This window comes from Centropristis striata, chromosome 1 (genome assembly GCF_030273125.1).
Source record: "Centropristis striata isolate RG_2023a ecotype Rhode Island chromosome 1, C.striata_1.0, whole genome shotgun sequence".
Taxonomy (NCBI): Eukaryota; Metazoa; Chordata; class Actinopteri; order Perciformes; family Serranidae; genus Centropristis; species Centropristis striata.
Window position 1 is genome coordinate 306,940 of NC_081517.1, and position 12,011 is coordinate 318,950.

Consider the following 12,011-nt stretch of genomic DNA (forward strand, 5'->3'; position numbering starts at 1 on the left):
TTTATTTTTAGAAAGGTGTGTCAGTGATGTAGTTATCTCTTCATAGTGTTTGCATTTAATATGAAGTGGGTTAGAATTCAAACTGTAACATAAAAACACACAAAACGATATTTTGTACAACTAGTTTATTTTAATCAATGCAAAATAAGTCACATGATCAAATTTGCAGGGTTGAACAGTTTGTTGAATACTTGGCCAGGTTCTGTTTAACTGGTGTCAAATGGACATAAACTGAAAGCTACTGACAAAACAAGCACACCTGTGTTTAATATTTCTTTACGAGCACCAAGACGAGGGAGTCGGATTAGTGTTGTGGATCTACTCTGGCAGAGAGGAAGAGGAGAGGAAGAGAGGAAGAGGAGAGGCAGGGAGGAAGAGGAGAAGAAGAGAGGAAGAGGAGAGGCAGAGAGGAAGAGGAGAGGCAGAGAGGAAGAGGAGAGGAAGAGGAGAGGCAGAGAGGAAGAGGAGAAGAAGAGAGGAAGAGGAGAGGCAGAGAGGAAGAGGAGAGGAAGAGGAGAGGCAGAGAGGAAGAGGAGAGGCAGAGAGGAAGAGGAGAGGCAGAGAGGAAGAGGAGAGGCAGAGAGGAAGAGGAGAGGAAGAGGAGAGGCAGAGAGGAAGAGGAGAAGAAGAGAGGAAGAGGAGAGGCAGGGAGGAAGAGGAGAGGCAGAGAGGAAGAGGAGAGGCAGAGAGGAAGAGAGGAAGAGGAGAAGAAGAGAGGAAGAGGAGAGGAAGAGGAGAGGCAGAGAGGAAGAGGAGAGGCAGAGAGGAAGAGGAGAGGAAGAGGAGAGGCAGAGGAGAGGCAGAGAGGAAGAGGAGAGGAAGAGGAGAGGCAGGGAGGAAGAGGAGAAGAAGAGAGGAAGAGGAGAGACAGAGAGGAAGAGGAGAGGAAGAGAGGAAGAGGAGAGGAAGAGAGGAAGAGGAGAGGCAGAGAGGAAGAGGAGAGGCAGAGAGGAAGAGGAGAAGAAGAGAGGAAGAGGAGAGGAAGATTCCAGGGTTTAGGGAGTTCAGAGTAACAGAGCAGAGAGCAGAGTAGGAGTGAGATCAGTGGCTGGATGGAGTTTTGACGGTTACATCAGAGAAACGTTGAGTGTTTCAGCCTCAGGCCACCTCCTCTTCTCCTCCTCAGGCCACCTCCTCTTCTCCCTCCTCCTCGAACTCTCCCTCCTCGGCGGTGGCGTCCTGGTACTGCTGGTACTCGGACACCAAGTCGTTCATGTTGCTCTCGGCCTCTGTGAACTCCATCTCGTCCATGCCCTCCCCGGTGTACCAGTGGAGGAAGGCCTTGCGGCGGAACATGGCGGTGAACTGCTCGGAGATGCGCTTGAAGAGCTCCTGGATGGCGGTGCTGTTGCCGATGAAGGTGGCGGCCATCTTGAGGCCGCGGGGCGGGATGTCGCACACGGCCGTCTTCACGTTGTTGGGGATCCACTCCACGAAGTAGCTGCTGTTCTTGTTCTGCACGTTCAGCATCTGCTCGTCCACTTCCTTCATGGACATGCGGCCGCGGAACACGGCGGCCACGGTCAGGTAGCGGCCGTGGCGCGGGTCGCACGCCGCCATCATGTTCTTGGCGTCGAACATCTGCTGCGTGAGTTCTGGGACCGAGAGGGCGCGGTACTGCTGGCTGCCTCTGCTGGTGAGCGGAGCGAAGCCCGGCATGAAGAAGTGCAGGCGGGGGAAGGGCACCATGTTGACCGCCAGCTTGCGCAGGTCGGCGTTGAGCTGGCCGGGGAAGCGCAGGCAGGTCGTCACGCCGCTCATGGTGGCCGACACCAGGTGGTTCAGGTCCCCGTAAGTAGGCGTGGTGAGTTTGAGGGTGCGGAAGCAGATGTCATACAGCGCCTCGTTGTCGATGCAGTAAGTCTCGTCTGTGTTCTCCACCAGCTGGTGGACGGACAGCGTGGCGTTGTACGGCTCCACCACCGTGTCCGACACCTGCAGGAACACGCCGCTCCGTCAGTTTATAGATTAAATCAGATTAAAACACGCCGCTCCGTCAGTTTATAGATTAAATCAGATTAAAACACGCCGCTCCGTCAGTTTATAGATTAAATCAGATTAACAGATTATTAGATTCAACCAGAACAGTTAGGGTTACCTTGGGGGAGGGCACCACGCTGAAGGTGTTCATGATGCGGTCGGGGTACTCCTCGCGGATCTTGCTGATGAGCAGCGTCCCCATGCCGGAGCCCGTGCCGCCGCCCAGCGAGTGCGTCAGCTGGAAGCCCTGCAGGCAGTCGCAGCTCTCCGCCTCCTTCCTCACCACGTCCATCACCGAGTCCACCAGCTCGGCCCCCTCGGTGTAGTGGCCCTTCGCCCAGTTGTTCCCGGCTCCGCTCTGGCCTGGAACCAAAGGCTTCATTACTCAATATTCAGCCCTGTTTCCCTCCAGAACATCTCAGTTTTTCATTTAAATTGAAAAAACGGCAGGAAATTGAAAGTAAAGACACTTGGTGCACCTCATCCGAACCATTTTCCAAACAACACACAAAGACATATAACCAGACCTTAATGTGTTAATGTAAATTATTCCTACGGTGAAATGTTTCAGCTTCTTGAGCCCCATATATTTATTATACACATGTTGTACAATGTAAGATATCTTTATTATTTGAGGTTATTGCAAAGTGAAGTGGGAAACAAAATGAAAGACAGTGCAGCTGCGCTCCTCTGCCACAAGGGGGCACTAGTGTACCACTAGTATTATATTATTAGAGTCATCTAGATGGACAAACTGTTCAGAGGCCAACATTTCCATATTAAACATACTTTTACTACAATTTTTCTGAGACACTGAATTTTAAGCCATAATCATTATACTTAAGAAATTAAATAAATGAAGACATGAAATATTTCATTCTGTGTGTAATGGATCCATATAGTGTGTTACACTTTTTGAATTGAATTACTGACATAAATAAACTTTTCTATGATATTCTAATGCATTGAGATGCTCCTGAGCCTTTCCAACAGATGACATGTGTAAAAATTAATAATAATTGTTTGAGTTCAGTTCCAAATGCAAAGCTTCTACTTCTACTAGCTTCATACTAGCATTTTAAGAAATGTTTTACAGAACACTGGGACATTTGTGTTTAATCACAACACGTCTAATATGTTGATCATTAAAATAACCTTTGTGTGTGTGTGTGTGTGTGTGTGTGTGTGGATTATATACCAAAGACGAAGTTGTCCGGTCTGAAGATCTGTCCGAAGGGCCCGGAGCGGACCGAGTCCATGGTTCCGGGCTCCAGGTCCACTAGGATGGCCCTGGGCACGTACTTCCCTCCTGAAACACAAACAGTGAAACTAACGAGTGGCCAAACCATCAGAAAACATGGTCTGGTGGTTTTAACAGTCCTGACCTGAAGCCTCGTTATAGTAGACATTGATTCTGTCGAGCTGCAGGTCGCTGTCTCCGTGGTAGGATCCTGTTGGGTCGATGCCGTGCTCGTCACTGATCACCTCCCAGAACTAAAGACGACACAACATCAGACACGTTAGCAAAATCCTGCATCACTCAATTTGAATTTACTGACATTCCTCCATCCATTTTGATCCTGGCTGGGTTCTCACTATTATAAAGGCCAAATGACTCATCAGTTAATTAAAAGATTAACCTAACGACCTTCAGAAGATCAGTTCATCTTAAGCCAGTTCATTCAAGACACAAATATGTGACATTTCATATGGGTGAGATGGAAAATCAATTGGTGATATTTTCTTTATATTCATTCATTATCCTGAACAGATTTTCATATATATATATATATATATATATATATATATATATATATATGTATGTATGTATATATATATATATAACAGACAACCATTCTACCTACGTTCTACTGAGAGTCCCCATTAAACCTCGCTGCATGTTTCACCCAGAGAGAACCAGCTGACATGGGGAGAACATGCAAACATCCAAACTATCCACTAATCCAACATGGAGCCTGTGAAGTAGGTTTTCGGTTTCAGTTTTTCATAAAAGAAATATGCATTGGCATGCATATATTATATCCTGACCCAGAGATATAATAAATAATTATTTTATTTAATAATACATTACATTAAATGTAAGCCATAATCATTATACTTAGAAGAAATTAAATAAATTAAGACATGGAATATTTCATTCTGTGTGTGATGGATCTATATAATGTGTCATTTCCACTTTTTGAATTGAATTACTGACATAAATAAACTTAATATGATATTCTAATTTATTGAGATGCTCCTGAGCCTTTCCAACAGATGGCATGTGTAAAAATTAATCGTTAGTTAGTAATAGTAATTCAGTTCCAAATGCAAAGCTTGTGTTTGTGCAATTAATTATTTTTCTGATTGAATGATAATTTAACCCATTTGGGAAAAGAAAGAAAGAATGGAATGGTGAATTGTATAAATGGTGAATTGTATAAATGGTGAATTGTATAAATGGTGAATTGTATAAATGGTGAATTGTATAAATGGTGAATGTAGAGCAGGCCTCGGCTACACCCTGGTCCATCTACCTCTGAGACAAACATTAAATAAATTAAATAATCTACCAGCCTGTTGGGCTTTATTCTTATAATTACTGCATGTAAATGGCCTCAATCCCCAAAAAATGCGTGTTGAAAAAATGCATTTCTGCCTGCGAGCGTTCCGCTGCAATCTGTCTGAACCGCACCCCGTTACACACACACACACACACACACACACACACACACACACACACACACACACACACACCCTGAGCGTCCCTGGCGCAGACAGCAGCGGGTCTCTGCAGGATGCTTTATGTTGACCTATTTAATATGCGGACAACATGGCGTCTAAGTTCTTCTGCATATAAAACATTATAAGGAATAACCAGAAGACATCACGGTGCTCCGTACCTTTGCTCCGATCTGGTTCCCGCACTGGCCGGCCTGCAGATGGACGATCTCACGCATGATGTCTGGCGGGGAGAGCGAAGAGAGAAGCGGGGTATTGTAGGGTTCGGGTCTGAGAGAGTCCGGCTGGAGGATCCGAGTCTGCTGGCTGGCTGCTTGTCGTCTCGCCCTTCTCTCCCTGTGCGCCTGCGCAGTTCATCCCTGTGCTGCAATATGACGTCATCTCCATGGCAACGGGAACCGGGCACGGCTGGATAGAGTCGGCCTGCCTGAGCTGCTTACTGGAGCCCTGTTGTTGTGGCTCAGAGCCGCTCCCAGGCTGCAGAGATCAGGGGGCCGCTAGAGGGGGGGGGCTCCAGGTTCTTCATCTTCATCAGGTTCATCTTCATCAGGTAGATATCAGGGGGCCGCTGGAGGGGGGGGCTCCAGGTTCTTCATCTTCATCATCTTCATCATCTTCATCATGCTGCAGAGATCAGGGGGCCGCTAGAGGGGGGGGCTCCAGGGTCATCATCTTCATCATCTTCATCATCATCTTCATCTTCATCAGGTAGATATGAGGGGGCCGCTAGAGGGGGGGGCTTCAGGGTCATCATCTTCATCATCTTCATCATCTTCATCATCTTCATCTTCATCAGGTAGATATGAGGGGGCCGCTGGAGAGGAGGAGGGGGCTCCAGGGTCATCATCTTCATCATCTTCATCATCTTCATCAGGTTCATCAGGTAGATATGAGGGGGCCGTTAGAGAGGAGGGGGGGGGCTCCAGGGTCATCATCTTCATCATCATCATCAGGTTCATCATCTTCATCATCTTCATCATCTTCATCAGGTAGATATGAGGGGGCCGCTGGAGAGGAGGGGGGGGGCTTCATCTTCATCATCTTCATCAGGTTCATCATCTTCATCAGGTTCATCAGGTTCATCAGGTAGATATGAGGGGGCCGCTAGAGAGGAGGGGGGGGCTTCAGGGTCATCATCTTCATCAGGTTCATCAGGGTCATCATCTTCATCAGGTTCATCAGGGTCATCATCTTCATCAGGTTCATCAGGGTCATCATCTTCATCATCTTCATCAGGTTCATCATCTTCATCATCTTCATCATCTTCATCATCTTCATCAGGTTCATCAGGTAGATATGAGGGGGCCGTTAGAGGTGAGGAGGGGGCTCCAGGGTCATCATGATGCAGCACTTTGTTCTATGTTTATAATAACGAAGTTTTCTTCATTGAAGGCTCCATGTGTCCAACCTGGAGAGGTGGTCATATCTGGTCAGGCCTCTACCTCCACCTGTCTGAGCTGCTGGTTCCACCTGGTCAGGCCTCTACCTCCACCTGTCTGAGCTGCTGGTTCCACCTGGTCAGGCCTCTACCTCCACCTGTCTGAGCTGCTGGTTCCACCTGGTCAGGCCTCTACCTCCACCTGTCTGAGCTGCTGGTTCCACCTGGTCAGGCCTCTACCTCCACCTGTCTGAGCTGCTGGTTCCACCTGGTCAGGCCTCTACCTCCACCTGTCTGAGCTGCTGGTTCCACCTGGTCAGGCCTCTACCTCCACCTGTCTGAGCTGCTGGTTCCACCTGGTCAGGCCTCTACCTCCACCTGTCTGAGCTGCTGGTTCCACCTGGTCAGGCCTCTACCTCCACCTGTCTGAGCTGCTGGTTCCACCTGGTCAGGCCTCTACCTCCACCTGTCTGAGCTGCTGGTTCCACCTGGTCAGGCCTCTACCTCCACCTGTCTGAGCTGCTGGTTCCACCTGGTCAGGCCTCTACCTCCACCTGTCTGAGCTGCTGGTTCCACCTGGTCAGGCCTCTACCTCCACCTGTCTGAGCGGCTGGTTCCACCTGGTCAGGCCTCTACCTCCACCTGTCTGAGCTGCTGGTTCCACCTGGTCAGGCCTCTACCTCCACCTGTCTGAGCTGCTGGTTCCACTTGGTCAGGCCTCTACCTCCACCTGTCTGAGCTGCTGGTTCCACCTGGTCAGGCCTCTACCTCCACCTGTCTGAGCTGCTGGTTCCACCTGGTCAGGCCTCTACCTCCACCTGTCTGAGCTGCTGCTGCTTTAGCTCTGAAGGTCCCTGAGGCAGAAACCCCCTGACCACAATAAGGGGGCAACCCCTCAGGGGGGAAACTGAAAAATAAAATAAAACATCCTTCATCCAGATTTAAACCAACAATCATGTATCGTTAATTTTGTGAGTATATAAAAATGTGCTTTCTCAACTTCTAAACTTTGATTTGAGGGGGGAGACATGTATTTCAGTATTTCTTGCCCCAGCGGAGAGCCGGCCTTGTTGTGACATGATGTGAGATAAAGGTGGAATGATTAACAACCGAGTTTAAACTTTCCTCTTAAAGCTCAATTCACATTAATTGTCTGCTGACAGCAGCATGAGGAGGAAATAATAATAATAATAATAATAATAATAATAATAATAATAATAATAATGATAATAATAATCAACAGGCCTCCAGATGGACCTGATGGTGACATTCAGCTGGTGGAATCCCAAAGAAACCTTCAGACGGCTCAGTTCAGTTCAAACAACTTTATTAATCCCACAAGGGGCAATTCATTTAGAGCAGCAGGTTGTTGACAACAAATAGTCACTACATAACAACACATCAGACAACATGGAGCTTAGAATGGACACTTTATAAAAGCCTGTGATAGCCTACTGCATACAGGTTATTTATAAGACACATTGCTTTAAGAATTTAAGAAATAAGGAAAAAATAAATAAATAGAAATAAATAAAAACCCTATGAAGAAAGGTAATGAAGAAAACATCACAGTTTGTCTTTACTTGTGACCTGCAGTAATGCCAACTTGCTATAGATTACATTTCCTTTATTTATTCACTCAATGTTAATTTTACACATTTGTGTGTTTCCTACTGTGACACATGACTTTGTCCACTGAGGATTAATCAAGCCTCATATTATCTTTTACATTGGGGCTCAGATGGTAAAGTGGCCATGGCAGGCTGCATGTGGCAGCATCTTTGGGCCAGATACTGAACTGTGTTCATCAGTGTGAATGAATGAATGAATGAATGAATGAATGAATGAATGAATGAATGAATGAATGAATGAATGGTGGTGGTGGCACCATGCAGGCTAGCCTCCATATGAATGTGTGTGTGAACGGGTGAATGAGCTGTCTGTAGTGTTAAATTGCTTTGAACGGTTGCTGAGACTAGAAAAACACTATAGTTGCAGTACATTTACCACCTACTAACAGAGGCTACTAGCCTGTATGTTAACATGATCACATTGTGTCCAGTCCTGGATGATATTTATTTTTTATAAGTGATATTTGAACCATTCTGGCGTCCTCAAGATTTTAGATGACTTCATCCATCGGTTTGTGAAATACAGTTTTGAAGCCTCAAGTTTGGCATTTTGGCCATCAACATCTTGGTTTATGGCCATCACCAAATTGTTTTTTGTGAAATTAAAAACAATATATATATATTTTTCTTGTTCTAATAACAACCAGAAAGACATGTTTAATAATCGGTAAAGGCCATATGCTTCTTTCTTTTAATATACAGCTAAAAGAGCCCTGGACATATTGGTGCAGTCAAAATTAAAAAATGAGTGAATGTTAGACTAGACTGGGTTCATAAGAAAGCTCTTTCAAGACTTTTATTCAGTGTGCATTAGTCCAACCAAACACTGAACAACACTGACTTTCTAAAGTGTGTTTTCATCTCTGAACTTCGACCCTTTTCACTCTGGTAGCCATGCTATAAAACATGCTTTATGGTCTTTTTCACTGTAAATTGGGCCATAATTTGCTAAATGAACGTCATACTGTATTGAAGAAGATTTAAAACTAGGGATTGAGACCATGAACACATCAGGAAAATAGTAACAAAATAATAAATCAAGTGAGAAGTAGAGTCACTTTTTATTCTTTTTGCCACCAGTGTAGCAGCCCGAGGCTGAACGTGGCTAATGAAGGGACAACGAAGCTTCGTGAAGCGTTCGCTTTATTTCTTGACCCCACTAGATGGCGCTCTTGGCTTAAGACAAAGGCTTCACCGATGGTAACTGAGTGTTTGTTAAACAAAGAGCCTCATCTCTTGGGCTCTGTCAATAGAGCTTCATGAAGCTTCGTTGTCCCTTCACTGATGGTGGTGTAGCGGTTAGCACTCCGGCTCTTCTCTGTGGAGTCTGCATGTTCTCCCCGTGTCAGCGTGGGTTCTCTCCGGGTTCTCCGGCTTTCTCACACAGTCTAAAACATGCTCTTAGGTTTAATTGGTGACTCTAAATTGCCCGTAGGAGTGAATGAGAGCGTGATGTGTCAGCCGGGATGGGCTGCAGCCCCCTGAGACCCGAGTGAGGGTAAGTGGTTCAGGTAGCAGCCACCTGCTGACCATGACTCAGAATACAGGCTGATGTTAATTATGCATTTGCTTCACTTTTCAAACCGGGAGGCTGGCCATTGGATCAGACCGGATCACACAGACCAGGCTGCTATGATTGGCTAGAAACAGGACCTGGATGTGAGAATACCCAGATTAAAACCAGTCAACAACAACAGAGAAAGACCACGGAAGAGAAGAGGTCAGAGGTCAGATCTGCTCTGATAGGGATCGTAGGACTGACCATGAATATCATCTGCACTTCCCGTCAGTAAAATGAGTCATCAAGGCAGGACATGATGGTTGTTACCTGGGTCAAAGTCAGTCATCGTCCATCGTTTTGCCCAATGGGAGTAAATGCGTTGGATCCAGTGGCAGACATTTCTGCAGCTGAACCAACACACCTGCACAGTCACAATGAGTGTGACCTCATAGCAGAAGTGATGGACATTTAGGCAGAAAGAAAACTGAGCACAAGTTGTTAACTGGAGAAAAAAAAAGCAAGTGCGAACAGGATCATAGAGAAACCTGTTCTGTCATTTAGTTCATGTTGAAAAAATGTGCTGTTGGGCCCATATCAACCCTCCCACTCCCCTCTGAGAGTTGCTCAAGTCCAGTTTCAGGATTCACAAACCTGGTGCTATGGTTCAACACCTGTCGGACCAGAGGGAAAAGTGTTCTGGCTGGTTGGAATACGGCTCCTAGAACTGTTGAATACTGAGGACGTGACCTCGTGTGTCACAGGAGGAATATCTGGCGTGTTCAACCCTGTTGAATGTCCATAATTAGGAAGCAGCTTGTTGTTTTGCTTGTGCTGTTGCCTATAGAGACAGGAAGTTTGAAAACAGACTGGAAGGGAGTGAGGAAGGAAGGAGAATGTGATAGTTGGCAAGCAAGATGGCATTCCCCACCTTGTTCTTGCAGGTAACCAAAGAAAACACCAAAGATGAGTCAGGAGATCGCTCACTGATGCAATCTGGATAGAAGCTGGATCATAGTTTCATAGTAGTAGTAGTAGTAGTTTCATCAGAGATCATAGTTAGTTTCTCTTCAACGAGAACATAAATAATTAGATCTTAAAACTCCATGAAGTTAATTATATCACCACTTCGCACAAAATGTTCGTCAATTGAGGCTTTTAACCTTACAAAAACATTATATATATACATATATATATATATATATATATATATATATATTACCTTTTAGCCTCTGAGATGCATATCAAGTTTAAAGGTCTAATCAGACTTTGTTATTCGTATTAAAGCAGTACTGACCCTTTCTGGCCATGTGGGGGCAGCAGAGTTAACACCACATTTCACTACCTGATGAAGTTGGTACCACTCTCTCCCTCTCTCTCTCTCTCTCTCTCTCTCTCTGTCTCTGTCTCTCTCTCTCTCTCCCTCTCTGTCTCTCTCTCCCTCTCTCTCTCTCATTCTCTCTCTCTCTGTCTCTCTCTCCCTCTCTCTCTCTCCCTCTCTCTCTCTCCCTCTCTCTCTCTCTCTCTCTCTCTCTCTCTCTCTCTCCAGCTATGATCGATGTAGTAACACCTGATATCCACAGAGGGGCGACAGAGATCTTCTGTTCAGCTGGTTGCACACTCTGCTTCCTGTTCCTGGTGTCTTTATTGTCCCTTTCCCCCTTTCTTTCTTTTTTTCTTTTCCTTTTTTTAAATCAATGCACATGTTAATTTTATGGGTTATAAAGTTGCAAGTACCAATAGTCACATGCCTCAGTAAAGACAAATCCTAAGCCTGAGTGCACTACATTTGCTTTCATAAAGTACAGCTATAATATGCTGATAAAAAATAAAATAACTGCTGAGATGTCTCTGAAGAAAAAAGGAGTATTTCTCAGTACCATTTCTTGCCCTTTGGATTATTTCAGATTCCAATAAATAATTGGGATCACAGATAGAAAAGACTGATTTACTTTTTTAAAGACTGTTGTAGCCTCTGGTACCTTTCTATCTCATTTTCCAGTTTTAATATATAGATATTATTTTGAATGCCTGAGGTTGACAGTGGAGCAATTAAAGACACACACACACACACACACACACACCAGGACTTCCGGGAGGATATGAAGTGTGCAGTGTGCCTCAGGTCACACACCATATATATATTATATATATATATGATATGTTAGTGTCAGTGTTTCAGCCTGCTGCATCTCCTGCTCTCCGTCCGTCCAACCCTCCTCCATTTCCTCGCAGTCTGCTTTAAATGTCACACACACACTTCCTTAAGCTTTCTCACTGCTCATAAATTTCATGGTTATTTAAATATGTTATACTGAGGTGAACACTTGACCAGCAGTTTGTCATTTTATGCAAGAGCTGGCAGATCATTAATAAGAGTCATAAAACCAACGGGCCTGTCGGAAACACCTCGATCACTGAGGAGGGCGCTCAGCACTTTGAAAGGACACACACACACACACACACACACACACACACAGACACACACACACACACACACACACACACTTGGGAGAAAGTGTAAATGTGTTTTAAGGACAAAACAGAGACTGACTGAGCACAGTAAGAAGGACAACTTAATTCGTATAATTTACGATGTTATCTGCATAGCATCACAACGATCAGAACTTTATGTAACTTTGTTTTATTGCAGTGATTCAGTGTTTATGTTCAGTGCATCAACACCCTATAAATCGGTGCTGCTGTTGAAGGTGAATAAAAGTTTAGCGATGCATGCATTACAGGTGTAGAAGCATGCAGAAATCTTGACCTGTTTGCCTTC

The 12,011-nt window shown here is 45.2% G+C and overlaps 1 protein-coding gene across 1 annotated transcript; it reads right to left on the minus strand.

Moving 5' to 3' along the window:
- Nucleotides 1-964: 964 nt before the first annotated feature.
- zgc:65894 (uncharacterized protein LOC335798 homolog) lies at nt 965-5,042 on the minus strand. Its single transcript, XM_059344004.1, has 5 exons — nt 4,884-5,042; nt 3,366-3,474; nt 3,179-3,289; nt 2,099-2,343; nt 965-1,935 (listed from the first exon to the last, which is right to left on the minus strand). The coding sequence occupies exons 1-5, from the start codon at nt 4,938-4,940 to the stop codon at nt 1,123-1,125; spliced, it is 1,335 nt and encodes a 444-aa protein (XP_059199987.1). The 5' UTR covers nt 4,941-5,042; the 3' UTR covers nt 965-1,122.
- Nucleotides 5,043-12,011: the final 6,969 nt, after the last annotated feature.